General features: G+C 44.1%; 1 protein-coding gene across 1 annotated transcript in view; it reads right to left on the minus strand.

Moving 5' to 3' along the window:
* Positions 1–1,614: 1,614 nt before the first annotated feature.
* The window catches only part of LOC142250507 (ubiquitin carboxyl-terminal hydrolase 12-like), a 96,092-nt gene continuing 79,465 nt past the window's right edge, over positions 1,615–18,241 (minus strand). The window contains exons 6-9 of the mRNA XM_075322692.1: positions 10,293–10,376; positions 8,667–8,864; positions 4,748–4,826; positions 1,615–2,680 (exon numbers count right to left, since the gene is read on the minus strand). Of these exons, the coding sequence (XP_075178807.1) occupies positions 2,579–2,680; positions 4,748–4,826; positions 8,667–8,864; positions 10,293–10,376 (463 nt within the window). The 3' untranslated portion in view covers positions 1,615–2,578. The remainder of the gene's footprint in view (positions 2,681–4,747; positions 4,827–8,666; positions 8,865–10,292; positions 10,377–18,241) is intronic.

Consider the following 18,241-nt stretch of genomic DNA (forward strand, 5'->3'; position numbering starts at 1 on the left):
AGGGGGTTGATGCATGGTCAGCAGAGTCCGGGACAGCTGTCCCATGGAGTCGGCAAAGGACTGGGAGATAGCTTTAGAAAACGATGCTACCCAAGCCGGGGGTTCAGCCACCGGGACTGGAGCAGCCGGAGGGACCCCTGAGGAGGCTCCAGGCTGAGGCACCACCATGTTAGAGCAGGCATCACAATGTGGATATGTGCTCGGTTCAGGCAGTATGAGCTGACATGCAGTGCATATAGAGTAAAGCCTTGCAGCCTTGCTCCTAGTGAGAGACATGCTGCTGAGGTGGAGGCTCTGCAGTAAAGAATACACTCCTTCAGAATGACCCCCTGAGAGTGTATAATAAAGCCCACAACCAGAGGTTGTGGCTTACCAGACCGCTTTTTTGTGTGCCCTCCGGATTCCACAGCTCGGACCCCCAGACAGATGCAGAAGCTGCAGCAGCCAGCGCCGATCAGTGTGTGAACGCTTATAAAATGGCGCCGGAGTGAGGAGGGGGGCGGGGTTTAGCCCAAGAGCGGGAACCGGAGGGCCAAGGAGAGATACAGGGGAGGGAAACATCTCCTCAGAGAGGAGTGTCCTCCCCTCTGCTGAACGGCCGGTGGGCGGCGCCGCACTGTTCCCCTGCATGACTGACATGCAGGGGCACTGAAAACGAAACTAGGCCGCATCTGAAGCCGGGGCCTAGATTTTTCCATGCGGCCGACGAGCAGGCACCCTCGGCGCGGTTCTCAGGAAAAAAATAGAGAACTGGCCGGAAATCACAGCAAAGTGACAAAACACACTCTCCCCACAATAAATGTACCCGGGACCCCTGAATAACGTCTCAATACTTAGCTTATGAGACGCAGGGCCAGGTCCCTGGGGGGGTGAACGCTCCGTCTGGTAGGATCCTGACAGGGCTGCGGATGGAGACCGGTCTCCTGCAAAGCAGAGAGAACCGTGATGGCTCCCACTTCAAGCCAGAGCCTCAGGGGATGGTGAAGGAACGCGGCATGTGAAGGCTCCAGCCTTGTAAAATCAACCTTAACAGCACCGCCGACACAGTGGGGTGAGAAGGGACATGCCGGGAGTCCAGACTGGACCCGCTTTTCTTCCAAATCTTTGAAATCAAAAATCAGATGAGAATGCATGTGTGTGTGTGTGACCTCCTGAACACAAAGCATTGAACTGGTTAGATTTGTCATCCAGGGGGTGTATATGCTCGGAGGGAGGAGCTACATTTTTAGTGTAGTACTTTGTGTGTCCTCCGGAGGCAGAAGCTATACACCCATGGTCTGGGTCTCCCATAAGGAACGATGAAGAAAAACAAATTTTATCAAAATGACAGCAAACAGCTCAGGAAGTGATACATCGCTGGAATCAGGGTCTCTGTCTATACATTATGCTGCTCTAAGATGGGGGAGCAAAAACTTGGTGACAGATTCCCTTTACGGGAGAGAGGATGCAGTAAAGTATCCCATGTGCATTTTTAGTGCAGAATATCAAATGCTCAACAAAAAAAAAAAAATTGAATGAGTGGGAATCTTCTGCTAATCGTGTAATATCACAGGAGTAGCAATAGTCCAGACACAAACAGGGTGAGCGAACACACAGATTACAGCCTATTCCGAGTAAGGATAAATGGGTTACTTTATTTAGAGGATTTTACACTATAAACCTTCATCACCTGTCTCTTTATAACTGAGGTTTTTGGACAGCAATTGCAAAAAGCCTTGAGAGCAAGGACTCTGAAATCCAGCAGTAAACATTTTCCAGGACCGAATGATGGGAGTACGACTGACAATACCGGAAAAATCTACCTGTGAGCCGCACCGTAGCGCCCGTGCGACTAGATCCTGAAAAATCCTGAAAGGAGTTCATGATTGCAGGCAGAAACCCTTAAACCGCTTTGCGCTCTTGTCAGTCTATGTCCATCTCTGCAGTAGTATTTTCAGAGGACAATTTGAACAATTAAAAAAAGGTGCTAAAATTCCAAAAAAAATATTGAAAAGAAAAATTAAATAACAAAAAATAAAAAAATAACAAGTGATCCCATTATTTAGTGTGCAGTACAGCAGCCTCCTAACACTCACTACAAGGAGTGTTACAGCAAAACCAATGGAAGGTCGGAATCACCAGAGATGGTGCAGGGGCACGCGAGACGAGATAATGATTCTTTCTTATGAATATTACATTTCTCAAATGTGATCATGTTTGCTTGAGAATGAACCGAGCACCAAACCGCAGCTGTCCTCTGTCTTACAAAGTGCTATCTTCTTAGCTTGGGTCTGGCAGACTCATCACACTCAATGGATGCCGGTCTTCTCTTCAGTATACAAGTTTTCTTCATCCCACAGAGACTTTGGAAAGTTTTAGACTTTTAGGTAATGGAAACCCCTACACCTGGGTATGAGAGGACAGACTAAAGTGGAGGAGATCTGCATTGTATGGCTGATCGCAAGTGAGACCATCCAGGAACTGAACGTGGATAGACCGTCATGTGCGTTTCCCCACGTCTCATCTCGATATAGGACTGTGATCCCTCCTCCACTGTCTCATAGTTCGTCCTTCATCAATAGGAATTTACGTTGACCCATCAGTCTCTTGATTGGTAGAACAGGATATATCCTGACTCAGAGTTTTTGGAAATGTCTGATGTTAAACCGTAGAACTCTTCAATGGCTTGGGCGTCAATCTTCTGTTGCCAAGAGAGAAAACAATGCATTAAAATATTAGATATTTACCAAGTGTAAATCTTATCCCTGAATTATCCATAAATGTGCATAAAATCAAACCTAACATATACACACAAGGTCAAAATTGTTGGTACCCCTCGTTTAATGAAAGAAAAACCCACAATGGTCACAGAAATAGAACTCATGATATAGGGCTGGACAGAAATGATGGCGCTCCCCTCCTCCTCCTCCTCCTCCTCCTTAACGTAATATTTTATTCCACAACCTTTGGAGGCAATCACTGCAATCAAAGGATTCCTGTAACTGTCAATGAGACTTCTGCACCTCTCGACAGGGTATTTTGGCCACTCCTCAAGAGCAAACTGCTCCAGTTGTCTCGTGTTTGAAGGTTGCCTTTTCCAGATGGCATGTTTCATCTCTTTGCAATGATGTTCAATAGGATTTAGGTCAGGGCTCATAGAAGCCACTTCACAATAGTCCAATGTTTTCCTCTTAGCCATTCTTGAGTGTTTTTAGTCATTATCCTGTTGCAAGACCTATGACCTGCGACTGAGACCGAGCTTTCTGACACTGGGCAGCACATTTCTCTCTAGAATCCCTTGATAGTCTTGAGATTTCATTGTACCCTGCACAGATTTAAGACACCCTGTTCCAGGTGCAGCAAAGCAACCCCAATACATAACAGAGCTTCCTCCATGTTTCACAGTAGGGACAGTGTTCTTTTCTTGATACGCTTCATTTTTCCATCTGTGAACATAGAGCTGATGTGTTTTACCAAAAAGTTCCATTTTTGTCTCATCTATCCATAGGACATTCTCCCACAAGCTTTGTGGCTTGTCAACATGTAGTTTGGCAAATTCCAGTCTGGCTTTTTTATGTTTTGGTTTTTTTTTTCAACAATGGTGTCCTCCTTGATTGTCTCCGATGAAGTCCACTTTGGCTCAAACAACACCTTTAAGCTCTTTAGAAGTTTTTCTGGGCTCTTTTGTTACCATTCGTATTAACCATCTCTTTGATTTGTCATCAATTTTCCTCCTGCAGCCACGTCCAGGGAGGTTGGCTACAGTCCCATGGATCTTAAATTTCTGAACAATATGTACAATATGTACAACTGTAGGCACAGAAACATCAAGCTGCTTGGAGATGTGGTCTTATAACCTTAAACATGCTTGTCTATAATTTTATTTCTAATCTCCTGAGACAACTCTTTTCTTCGCTTCCTCTGGTCCATGTTGACTGTGGTACACCACGTCACCGAACAGCAGTGTGAGTATCTGTAGCCCTATATACAGGTGGCCACTGACTGATTACAAGATTGTAAACACCTGTGATGCTAATTAGTGGACACACCATGATTTAACATACCCCTTTTGTCACATTATTTTCAATGAATAACATTCTGTGGAAGCATGCTTGAACAGCAATGTCTGACTTTCATTTGTTCATTTTCATAAGATTTTTTTTTTTTCTTATTAATACTTTTGTCAGATTAAAGTTATTTCTGTAACCTTTGTGGGTTTTTCTTTCATTAAATGAGGGGTACCAACAATTTTGACCACGTGTGTAGCATGAAGCCAATTAATGCTCCAAATATAGTGAGTGTCTGGCAAAGTAACGCTTCAATATATGTTGGCTGATGGGGCGACACTGATCACCTGCAGGACCCCAACAGAAAATGCAGAGATCATAAAGAAACTACATGCTCTTCATGTAAATCCTAGTATTTCTGGTGGAGCTTAGTACCGGTCATTTCTGTCCTCACATCTTATCATCTATCTACTCTATAATTTTCCTATACAACCTTTATCTATGGCTACGGTTTGGCATATACTATAATATACTATTGGCTGCACGTCCAAGGCTCAATTGTAGGTCTTGTGTCTACTTTCACAAAGGAATAAGCCCTCGGTTGTAAACTCTGTGGCCCTCTGCATTTCCACTAGACTGTACATAGACTGTAGGGCTTATTGAAATTGGCAAATTACTGTTTTTTTTGGAAATAAAATGTATCCAATCCCCCCACCCACCCCCACCACAACCCGCCAAGGAGTCAACAAAGACCAACAAACCTCTACAATGTCATCGTCAAATAGCAGCCAGAATCCATGACTCTTTACAATGGTGATGTAGTGTCCACGGTTTGGGCCACTGTTAAAATGGAAATTGTAAAATGTTATTCACTGGTTTTAGGATTACAGCTCTGAGGTCTTTACAAGAGAACGTTGAAAATTATACGGTAAGGATGGACACACTGGTGCACAACGAGTGACTAGGACGAACAAGTAAAACAATAAAGGTTCTTCAGAAATGACCCTAGCCCAGCTCACGTGTTTCGGACCATGTCCTTACTCATAGGCTTACAATAAGTAAGGAAGTGGTGCAAAACGCATAAGGCAGGGCTACGGTGGTCCGAAAACATGCATTTTATCCGATTTTAGTGCTCCAATAAAGATACTGTTTTATGTAAGAACGGAGTGTTGAATCTATTACTCTATATTCTGCATTGCATTTGTGGACACCAGCCACAAAGATCATCTATGGATCCATTGGACATTTATGGTGAGCTGCACTCCTTCCTTCCCCCCTTTTTTAATCTTGAATTACATTTTACATTTACATCAGATGCAATCTGAAAATAGTTTGATTTGGGAGGGGGAGCGCTGACCGACCCAACCAAGGCCCAGGTTTGAACTCGTAAGGGCGTCTTCACATGTCGGTGATTTTTCTTGTGTGCAAAAAAAAAAACAAAAACAAACAAACAGTCATTATTTTGGCAGTGTTTTTGATAAGAATGTCATCAGTGTTTGACGATAATCTGACCAAACTCTGACAATAAAAATCTGACACTGACCAATTTTTCTTGCATGAAAAAATAAAATGGAAGTTTCTCCAGCTTCTCTGATCAGTCGGAGAAAAACGGACAGCACATGGATGGCATTGAAGTACTGCCTGATTTTTTTCACAGATCCATAGACGTGCATTGGCAGGTTTGATCCGAAACTTGGATCAATATCTAACAAGCCTCCGTAATTTTGTGAGAACCACTCAGTCTCGAGGGGAAAAAAAAAAGGCAGACATATGAAAGCCCCACAGACTATTACACAGCACAACAATGATTTTGCTACTGAGGGTAAAACATGTGTTCTTTACTAATTTGAACATGGTGATTCCAAATATGAACTCAGAATTTGCACAGCACGTCCAGATTTTGAGTTATACTTAGAAAAGGCCATACGCCTATTCAGGCATTGTTGAAGGCATTGCACATGCGGTTGGAATGAAAGAGACCTATGCTTCTATGCAGATCATTCTGAAATTGATTAAATATTCAGAACATCAATGGAACATTTGTGCTGACCTCAAAGTTGTTGCACTAGTCCTTGGTTTGCAGTTAGGTTACACTAAGCATATGTGCTTTCTGTGCCTATGGAACAGTCGAGATGACAACAACCATTATAAAATTAAACGGTGGCCCAATAGAGATGAACATAAGATTGGTAAGCACAATGTTCAACACGAATCACTTGTCGATCCACTTAAAGTTTATCTTCCACCTGTTCACATTAAACTAGGACTAATGAAAAATTTTGTAGTAGCAATGGATCGTCAAGGGAATGGATTTAAGTATCTGAAGGAAAAGTTTAGTGCATTGAAAACTGAGGCCAAACTCAAAGCAGGAATCTTTATTGGTCCTGAAATCCACCAACTAATCCATGATGAAATCTTCAAGAAAGAACTCACCCCACTTGAACTAACTGCATGGGATGCATTTATAGTAGTAGTTCAAAACTTCCTTGGAAACGAAAGAGCAGAAAACTATGCTGAACTAATAGACAATATGCTTCAAGCATACGAAATGCATGGTGCCCGAATGTCATTGAAAATGCATTTCCTACATTCACATCTTGACTTCTTTCCTCCAAATATGGGTAATGTCAGTGACGAACATGGTGAGAGATTCCACCAGGACATTTCTACTATGGAAAAAAGATACCCAGGTCGCTTTAACCCCAACATGATGGGCGATTACTGCTGGTTTTTGCAACGGGCCACTAGGACCACTCACAAGCGCAAAAGCAAGTGCTTGAAGCACTTTTAAAAGTACTCTGCTGAGTTCAAGGCGATTTCTTAAGCTACTATAAGTGATTTTTAAGTTTTTTGGTTTATTTACCTATACTTCTTTTTCAATAAAAATGATAATACATGTTGTGAAACTGTGGGACATAACGATTCTGTATCTTTATTAATTGCTTATTTTAATTTTCACAAAAATTGGAATAACTTAATATCCTGACGTGCTACAAAAAAAACTAACTTCAGATTTGGATTCAGCGCATTCGATTTAGTATAGCGCACATGGTTTTTGCCAAGTAGCAGACAAAAAGTGTTTATTTGTTGTGCTGTGTTATAAGAACAACTGCTATCCGTAAAATACATGGAATGCATTTCTGCAAAAAAAAAAAAAAAAAAAAAAAACTGTGAATGAGCCCTAAAAAGGGAATATTGTGAAAAGATGAAGATTTAGAAGAAGGTGGTTGGGGAATACGGCATTACGGTGGGGTTTATAGGGGGCTGTAGAAGGCGGGATCCATCCTGGAGTTGCTGCAGTAAAAATGTATTCTTGTATAGTCTTCCTCTTTTTTTTTTTTTGCAGATCCATCTTCTTCCTCCAATATTGACTTTTGATCCTGATATGGGTTATTAGCCAAAAAGCCTCACAAATGTAAGGGGGGGAAAAAAACTGGGAAAGCCTTTAGTAGACAAGCCAGACTCACTTTATTGAGATTATTGGACATCATGCAATGATATTCAGAATAATTTAATACTACTTGTTATCCAGGGAATTTGTTGCCAGGATTTTGCAATGCAAGATGAGGACAGCATGCTGTGAGGGTTAAACAGTAAAGAAATCTGTGTTTCTCTTATCTGTGTCTGAGCTATTGTTTACTTGTACTAAAGGGTTTATTGCTCTGTGATTAACATTGGTGAAAGGGTACCATGGATTCCGACCATGATACGACCTGGTCAGGATCGCTGGTACGTCGCTACATGGTCCTGGTGAGCTGTCAATCAGGCAGATCTCACCAGCGACCAGCCACCAGCGACTCGTGTAACGATGCTGCACTTGGTAACCAGGGTAAATATCGGGTAACTAAGCAAAGCACTTTGCTTGGTTACCCGATATTTACCCTGGTTACCAGCGTACACCGCTTACAGGCTTCCAGCGCTGGCTCCCTGTATACGTAGCTAGGGTACACATCGGGTTACTAAGCAAAGCGCTTTGCTTAGTTATCCAATATTTACCCTGGCTATATGTGCAGGGAGCCAGCGCTAAGCGGTGTACGCTGGTAACCAGGGTAAATATCAGGTAACCAAGCAAAGCACTTTGCTTAGTTAGCCGATATTTACCTTGGTTACCAGCATACGCTACTTACACAGAGTCGGTGCTCGTTGGTCTTCTGCCATCAAACATGCCGATGTGTGCTGTACAGCGGCAGACCAACGAGCAAAAAATGAACCAGAACAGTGTGTAATGATCAGCGATTTCACAGCAGGGGCCAGGTCGCTGCTTAGTGTTGCACACAGCGAAATCGCTGATTAGGTCACTGGTACGTCACAAAACCTGTGACTCAGCAGCGATCTCGCTATGTGAGAAGTACCACTAACTCAGACTGCAGACCACTCTGGCACGCCCCTGCTGTGATTGACACCTCACAATCAATGCACAATCTCTAGAAAGCCTGGTGTGGGTGGGGACAGCTCCCAGCTCTGCTACACTCAATTCTGAGATAAAGTCAGAACAGCTGAACACAGTGATCTAAGATAATCGTGGTTAGTTTCAGAATCTCTGTCCCTACATTATGCTGCTCTCAGATGAAGTAGCAAAAACCTGGTGACAGATTCCCTTTAAAGTAAAAGTTACATCATAGAGATCTTGTGATAGAAAACTGTTAGTCGTATTACATAAGAAACCTGGGATTTACCCACCTGCCACAGTGAACAACCACCGCTACGAGGTCATACATTCGGTCAGGGTTAGTGGCATCCCCAGAAGTGTTGAAGAGCCGCAGTTCAAGTGGAAAGACCACGCGGTAGGAAAGTTTGGTATATCGATGCAGCTGGTCCATGTATTTAAACCTTTTCAAGTGCAGGGCTAATATCATAGGCAACTTCTTCACTCTCATCCTGCCAACACATATGAAGCACACTTAGCAAGCACTTCACGGGATTACTCAATTATAGTTTTGGGACACAGGGAAGGTCACTGACAAAACTTGAAAAGAAATTAAAAGAAACAAAACATTGAATCCTTCTCAAGCACCAAGTACAGCCATGTAATAGCCTCCCAACTGTGCGCAGGAGACACAAGAAATGGCTCAGAGGACAAAATGTGAAAAATGCATAATAAAGATTGATCGTAACTTCCTCAGAATAATGAGTCACAGCCAAATACATAGAAGACGTACAGTCGCAATTAGAAAGGGTGACACATTTTCCAATTTTTGTTACAAACCCCCCCCCAATGCAGCCTGTGCATAAAAGGCCATGTAACCAGCCGTCAACCACACAAGTAAATATATATTTATAGAGGGGCACAGCATGGAGCATGTAGTGACTGTGTTCCGGGGTTTTTATAGTTTCATTTTGATAATATTTAATTTAAAAGAAAAAAAAAAACTTTAAAAAAAGAGATTCCTTCTCAGAGCCTCTCCTCTGCATGTGCCGAGAACGTTTAGGTGAAAGGCGGGTATTTCTCCATCATCTTGTGGACATGTTGCCCTTTATTGCCACTTTGAGGTTTGGTGGTGGTGTCCGTGGATGGGAATATGGCAGACTCTTTTCTCCGGTTTTGAGCCTTTATCACAGCTATGCTATTCGCAATATTTTTCAAGTTTGAAGAGAAAAGGGTTAATAAACTGTGCTGCCGTAAAAAGGAGGATCCATGGAGAAAAAAAAATGATTTTATTTGTCTACGCGTTTCAAAGTCTTATGGCTTCTTCCTCAGGATAAATTATGATTTGTCCTGAGGAAGAAGCCATAAAGCTCTGAAACGCGTAGACAAATAAAATCATTCCTATTACATGGATCCTCCTTTCTACGGCAGCGCGGTTTATTAACCCTTTGCTCTCCATATTTGAACGGCAACTCCATGTGAGTTCTGCTGCAGCCGTATTTACACCATTACGGTGGTTGTGACTCTCCCAACCACACCAGGTGAGTCTACCCTTACAGCACCTTTGCCAACAGTGTTTTAGGATAAGACCCTATGTGTGCTGTCTCTTCCAACCATTCTCAATATTTTCACTCTCGTTTCTTAGGCCGCTGTCACACTGCGTTCCTCTCCCCGTTCAGTGGTCCCATCAGGGCTTCCATCCCAACACCGGGCAAAACGGGTTTCAGACCTATGCGCCAATGGGACACGGACTATACAATGGTGCAGACGCAGTCACCGGGTGCTCTGTCGTGCACCATTTAGAAGGGCCTGGCTATTAAAGACAAAGGGTTGTATAGAGAGATGATTGCAGTAATACCTCTCAAAACGAAGAAATCATTTTTTAAACCACGATAAACCATAAAGTGACCATCCATATAGTAAAAACAAAAGGGTCTCACCTCTTCTGTCCTTCCTGTTTGCTTCGACACTGCTCACAGTAATATTTGTACTCGCTGCATAGTGTTTCTGTGTTACTGAATCCCCTGCAGGAACACAAAGACAGCCGTAAAGTCTACACACCCGCCATACTGATCACATTTCCACAGAAGAGAATTTGTGTATCAAACTGCTTAACAATATATTTTTTTAAATTTAAAATCGTATTGTTTGTGAATTATAAGAAAGTAGTGAGGATATTTGTTGCAGACTTATCTTTCAAATCAAAATAAAAAAGAAAGCTAAAGAATTAAAAAAAAAACCAAAAAACACAATCTCATAACTTGTGGCCTTTTCATTGCAGTTTCGGCCGGCTCTGCCAAATTGGATAGGGTTGGGTCGGGACGGGACGTAGAAAAGTCCAACCAATAAATTCATGAAAAGTTGTGGCATATCTTACACCAGAAATGTTAGTCCAGTCCCTAACTAAAGTAACACTTCTGTACGTGCCGCATAAGTTGTAAGATGCCCTTCATACACTAAAGGGGGCTTTACACGCTACGATATCGTTAATGTTTTATCGTCGGGGTCACGTTGTTAGTGATGCACATCTGGCGTCATTAACGATATCGCAGCGTGTGACACTGACCAGCGACCTTAAGCGACCTCAAAAATGGTGAAAATCGTTCACCATGGAGAGGTCGTCCCAAACTCAAAAATTGGTAATGGTTGTTTATCGATGTTGTTCATCGCTCATGCGGCTGCACACATCGCTATGTGTGACACCGCGGGAGCGAGTAACGTCTCCTCACCTGCCGCCGGCCACAATGCGGAAGGAAGGAGGCGGGCGGGATGTTATGTCCTGCTCATCTCCGCCCCTCCGCTTTGATTGGCTGGCCGCTTAGTGACATCGCTGTGATGCCGAATGTCCCTCCCCCTTGAAGGAGGGATTGTTCGGCAGTCACAGCGACGACGCCGACCAGGTAAGTGCGTGTGATGCTGCCGTAGCAATAATGTTTGCTACGGCAGCGATCACAAACAATCGCATGCGCGACGGGGGCGGGTACTTACACGCTCGATATCGCTAGAAATTGCTAGCGATATCGCTACCGTGTAAAGCCCCCTTTAGTGACAAACACTACTTAATGAATTGAGTTCATCTTACGCCAGCGCACCCATCATGAAGACAAGCATGCAAAAAATTGGGTTCTCAATGGGAATCTGTCAGCAGGTTTTTGCTACTTAATCTGAGCGTAACATGATGAACAGAACAAGAGACTGCTACCAAGGATGTGTCACTTATTAGTTTGTGTGGTGTAGTGTCAATACAATCAGTGTTTTATCAGCAAGAGATTATCCCTATTAGACTCTCTCATGGAATAGGCAATGTAACCCAGCCCCCACCACTCCAAAGCAACCTGCTGACAATTCAGTGACCACAGGAGGCTGACAATCAGGGGTGCAAGTGGACTTCTACACAATTTAAAGCACTACTACAGTGCTTTTTTTTATTTCACTGCTGCCCTCTGTCTTATAATCACCTTCCAGTGTCGTCTTCTCTTATCCACGCTGGTCCTGTCTGTCTCTGGTGAATTGTGACCTGCTGGCTGCTTCAGTGTTTCATGGAGCGCGCCGGAGGTCACAACTCTATGAGAGCCTCATTCTGTCTCTCATACACTTGTACCAAGCACTTGTGACATAACTTTTGACTTCCGGCCAGTCAGAAGTGATGGGTACAAGATGGCGCTGCAGGACCGGAGGGACACCAATAAAAAGGTGAAGACGCCAGTGGGTGAGTATAAGACCGGGAGCAGGGACTTTACATTTAAAGCACCACCCCAGCGCTAAAAATATATGCTTAAATGGTGCTTTAGCTTCTAGCTCCGCAACATCTACATCAGACAAATCAGATATGAAAAATGCACCAACAGCCCAGTAAGTGACACATCCCCGGGATCAGGCTTTCTTGCCTGATGCTATTCTGCTATCAGGTAGCAAAGACCTGATGACACAGTGCCTTTAGGCTATGTGCCCACGAGAGCTCGTACCTGCGGATTTTGCCGCAGAAAACCTGTGAATTTATCTGGATTTTCTAGATAAATCCGCAGGTTTTAGCGAGTACAGACACTCCCCATTTATCCTATGGGACATGGGGAGTGCTGTGTCCATGCTGTTGTATGTGCGGCTGCGGAATATGCTGTGGATGTCCCACAGCCGCACATAACTGCATGTCAATTATTCCTGCGGAAATATCTGCGGAGATCCCGGCTCTCCACTATGGATATAGAGGCCGGGACTTCCGCAGGTGAGCCGCATGAATGTCCGCAGGTTTTCCGCAGCTATTTCGCTGGAATCTCGCAGCAATGTATGGCTGTGGATTGCGGGGAGCTGCTGCGGGAAACCTGCGGATATATCCGCAGGTGCGAGCTCCCGTGGGCACATAGTCTTAATCTTTCTCCATAAATGCTGTTTACAGACGAATTGACTGGAAAGAAAATACATTCCATAGACTTAAAAGTGTGCAACGCAGGTGAGTTTCTGCATAGAACTACAAACATGGATGACATTTTTTAACTCTCGTTCACTTTGTTGCTTCTGTAATCTGCTGCGGATTCTTAATGTCCCCAAATAGGGGCTGAAAATCTGTGGCAAATGTGCAGCGTGTGAACAGCTGTAATGTTTTTTTTCTCATTACTAATAGTGAAGGTTTTCGTGACTTGGGCATTTTCCTCGATAAAGTGCATATCTGGGGTTAGTCACAACCTACTTTTAAAGTGTTACATCAAACAAACAAATCAGAAAGAAATAGAAAGAGGCAGATATGCAGAATAACTGGCAACATCAATCTACAGGACAGAGCACAGATCTGCACCCAGCCAAGCCAGGGTCTCCAGGTCACAAAGGAAGAATTGGTCTTGGGGTACTTTCACACATCCGGATTTTTGCTCTGCGGCACAATACGGCGTTCTGCAGAAAAACCGCAACCGGCTTTTGTAACGCCGATTGCGGTTTTTTTTGCATTGACTTACATTAGTGCCGCATTGTGCCGTAGGGGCTTGCGTTCGGTCCGGTTTTTGCCGCATGCGGCAGATTTAGCCGATGCGGCGGCCGGATCGAACGTACCCTGCAACGTTTTTTGCTCCGGCAAAAAACACCGCATCGCGCCGCATCCGGCCGCTGCGGCGCATTTTTCAATGCATCCCTATGGAGGCCGGATGCGGCGCGATGCGGAAAAAAACGCATCCGGTCGCCGCATGCGGTATTTTCCACTGCGCATGCTCAGTAGCATGCCGCAACCGGAAAAAACCGGACCGGCCGCATGTAAAAACTTATGCAAAGGATGCGGTGTTTTCACCGCATCCGTTGCATAGTTTTCACAGCCGGATTGAGCCGCAGGGCTCAAACCGGATGTGTGAAAGTAGCCTTAGGGTACTTTCACACATCCGGATTTTTGCTCTGCGGCACAATACGGCGTTCTGCAGAAAAACCGCAACCGGCTTTTGTAACGCCGATTGCGGTTTTTTTTTGCGTTGACTTACATTAGTGCCGCATTGTGCCGTAGGGGCTTGCGTTCGGTCCGGTTTTTGCCGCATGCGGCAGATTTAGCCGATGCGGCGGCCGGATCGAACGTACCCTGCAACGTTTTTTGCTCCGGCAAAAAACACCGCATCGCGCCGCATCCGGCCGCTGCGGCGCATTTTTCAATGCATCCCTATGGAGGCCGGATGCGGCGCGATGCGGAAAAAGCCGCATGCGGTATTTTCCACTGCGCATGCTCAGTAGCATGCCGCAACCGGAAAAAAACGGACCGGCCGCATGTAAAAACTTATGCAAAGGATGCGGTGTTTTCACCGCATCCGTTGCATAGTTTTCACAGCCGGATTGAGCCGCAGGGCTCAAACCGGATGTGTGAAAGTAGCCTTAGGCGCATACATACCAGATTGTGGCCCACGTTAGACCAGCTGCATATGTGGCTACTCTACACAGATTCCGACAGGGGACAAAACAAAACTTGGATTTTCAACATGGACAATCCTTTGTTACCAAGTGAGAAGAGTCTATTCCCAACTTATTCACCTCCCTCTATTGAGAGAATATACAGACTAGGCCGACCCAAATAGACATATGTATTCGGGGCTGAAAGATGAACTGTTGAGTGCACAATAGCTATCCGAGGTGTATAGTCACCATTAGTGCGGTGCTCCGGTATGATTAACAGAAAGGAATCACCGATGGCCACAGGCTCCAATACAGGCTCACAATGGAGACAATTTCAAGACCAGGCTCAATGGGGATATCTGCAACGTAGCTCACACCAGCCAAACCAGAGACCAGTCTCCAGACAGCACGGATTCGGGGATTTTGGCCCTCATCAGATTACAAGTGGTAACACTTTACATTCACACCACATCGATAATTAAACTCCAGTTGAAATAGAGTTGCCCAATATTACATTTTCTGGGAGTGAATGATTTTTTTCTACATGTGAACTTTTGAGCTATAAAGCCATTAAACAAGATATAAAAGACTACAGGAATGTATAAGTCCTTATTCGTCAGGATAGATCTATTACCCAGATCATTCCCTCTATAAAGATGTCGTGCTAAAAAATATATAGGGCTGAGAAGGATTTAAAGTTTATTAACCGAAAAGGAGAAGCATTGCCTCCTGTATGTAACCAATATAATAAGGGTAAACTATTGGTACACAACAAGTTCCAGAGACTCCAAGCGAGGGCTGCCGAGGGGAGCGGGTGGCTGCCGAGGGGAGCGGGTGGCTGCCGAGGGGAGCGGGTGGCTGCCGAGGGGAGCGGGTGGCTGCCGAGGGGAGCGGGTGGCTGCCGAGGGGAGCGGGTGGCTGCCGAGGGGAGCGGGTGGCTGCCGAGGGGAGCGGGGGGCTGCATTAACGTGCGAGGGTTGCAGTTAAGTGTATAGTTAAACACATAGTTTAACACAAGAGCATAGTCCAGTGTTTACCATTGTTTTTCTGCTTTTATCTGTTTTGTTAACTCCCATTTAGTATGTACTCCATAGACAATGCTACCAATTGTGCATCTTGTCAGATGCACGCATGCCTTGAACAGCTGTTTCAGGGTTAATATGTCACTCGATGAAAGCACGTTACATATTTGGAAGCCCAGATAATAGATTTAAATACACAGCTTGCAACACTCAGGAACATTGCAAACCTAGAGAGGAGTTTAGAGCTCACTGAGCTTTCTCAGGCTGGGGCCAGTGATATGGAGGAGGGTGGAGGTGGGAAGGTCAGGACCCAGAGGTAGGTAGCTGGGTAACCGTTAGAAGAAGAGGTAGGGGGAAAAGTGTCAGGGAGCCTAGTCCTGATCTGGCACAACCTAGTAAATATGCCTGTTTGGCTGATATTAAGCATTCAGGGCCAGAACTAGGGTCACTACAGCAGGACGTTGCTCCTAGAAACCAGGCAAACGACTGCTGTAGGAAGGAGGGAAATAGGAGTGCAGCAAAGGCTAGACAGATGTTGGTAGTAGGGGACTTTATAATTAGGTGCGTAGACAGAGTCATCTGCCGTCCAGACTGTGCATGCCAAACAGTGTATTGTCTGCCGGGTGCTCGGGTTCGGCATATTGCGGATCGATAGACAGATTGCTGGGTGGGGCTGGGGAAAACCCAGCGGTCATGGTGCACATTGGAACTAATAATGTTAGGGGCAGGTGGAAGGTCCTTAAAAACCATTACAGGGAACTAGGAGATCAGTTAAATTCCAGGACCTCCAAGGTGGAGTTTTCAGAAATAATACCGGTGCCACAAGCATCACTAGAAAGACAGCAGGAGCTTAGGGAGATAAACAAGTGGCTTAGATATTTGTGCAGGAAGGATGGGTTTGGGTTCATAGAGAACTGGGCTGATTTCTCTGTAGGGGACAGGCTGCACCTCAATTGGGGAGGGTGCAGCTGTGCTGGGGAAAAAAAATGGTCAGACATTTGACAACAATGGAGGAGCTTTTAAACTACTATCTGGTGGGAGGGAGGGTAGTGGAGTAAATAAGGGAATATATAGAGTAGACAGAGTGAGACATTGGGGGTCAATGAAGATTTAGAGGGCCTGGGACATGCAAGGAAAGTAGGGAGGTGAGTAGGAGTAATAAATGTACTAATAAAAGCTTAATCTTGTAGACTGGGACCATATCATGATAACTGGGGAAACTGAAAATAAATGGGGCCTATTTTAAGGATCTATAGATAAGTAAGACAGTACAAAGTATAATAAGAAAAATAAAGGGCATTCAAAACCTTGAAGGCCGAGAAATCAGCAATAGAATTTAAGGAGAATAAAGATCTCAATAGGATACAAAAAAAAAAAAAATCAAGCTAGCAAAAAGTTAACTACTTAAAAATAAATTGCCAACGACATTATAATAAATATACCAAAAATGTATGAACCCATTATTGTAACAAAAAAAAACAAACAAACCAAACAACAAAAACCTATGGTAGCTGTCCCTTAAATAAGATAATTATAGAGGACAAAGCAAAGGCTGAGATATTAAACAGGCACTTTTCATCCATATTAATCACTGAACTGACTGTTCTAGGGATCATTCAGCAACTTAAAAACCGACAACATAACTTAACACAATTGGAAGAATGGCTGAGTCTGAGCAAATTAAATATTGATAAATCCCATGAGCTGGATAAAATTCATCCATGCATATTGCGGTAATTTAACTCAGCAATTGACAAATCTCTGTATCTCATCATCTTAGACTATCTTGGTTGGTGCCACAGGACTGGAAGATGGTTGATGTGGTACCGATATTTAAGGAAGGTAAGAAGGTGGATCCAGGCAACTACCGTCCAGTAAGTCTGACTTCAGTAGTGTGCAAAGTTTTTGAGGGCATTTTAAGTGATGACCTGCAGAAATATATTGCAGAGAATAATATAACTGACAACCAGCATGGATGCACGAAAGAGAAGTCATATCTAACCATGGATTTTTGATTTCCACCCGGGACCCCAGCGTTGCAAGACTGCAGTGCTAACCACTGAGTCACCGTGCCGCCCATGTATAATGGTGAAGAAAAGTTGAACTTTATGAACTCTAGTCTTTTTTCAACCTATAAAACTATATAACAAGTTAGTACACTATTATTTGTGGGCCATACAGAAGTGACGGGTAAAAAGATCTGGTCAGCACTACTGGTGGATGGTGGTCCTCAGTGGTAGGCTAGATATCACAACAGAGTGCCATCAGCCTCTGCACAAAGCATCCACTACACTGCTCTCAACAGGCCAGGCAGGCTGAATAAAGAAAACCAGTCACACAATTCATGCTGACAAAACCACAGGCTACAAATCAGATCCTGGTGCACAATTGTGGCGAGTTTCGGAGAAAATATACATTACAGATCCAGCCAAGGACCAAGTCCATAGACTATACTAGTACGGCCACACACGCTCTTCTACCAACAATATTAGAGGCGATTGACAGGTAGCCATATCCAAAACAACTTTGATGTGGTCAGGGATCATAAATTAGCTGAAAGGAGCTTACGAAAAGTAGGATAGAGGAGTTACAAAATTTCTTTTGGACCACCAGAACAAGTCCACTGATGGATTCTCAATTTACTCATTCCGCAGCCAGATATAGACACTGCAACACTTAAGTGAAACAAAAAAAATTAGCTTCAGCACCAATTACATGCATTTAAGAAAAAAAATCAAGTGTCCCCATTGGTGGACAACCCATGTAAGGTGTTCATGCACATATATATATTAGGCTACGTTCACATTTCCGTTGTTTTGCATCAGTCACATGCGTTGCTTGACGTTTGTGACTGATGCGTTGTACAACGGATGACAAGAATTAGAATTCATTGTCGGACTCAGTTGTAAAACGTTAGAGAGAATGATCAGCTGATCGCTCACAACAGCCGGCCGCTGGCTTTTGAGAGCGAACAGATGATCTCCCGGCGGTCGGCTAATGAGAGCGATCAG

This window comes from Anomaloglossus baeobatrachus, chromosome 9 (genome assembly GCF_048569485.1).
Source record: "Anomaloglossus baeobatrachus isolate aAnoBae1 chromosome 9, aAnoBae1.hap1, whole genome shotgun sequence".
Lineage (NCBI taxonomy): Eukaryota > Metazoa > Chordata > Amphibia > Anura > Aromobatidae > Anomaloglossus > Anomaloglossus baeobatrachus.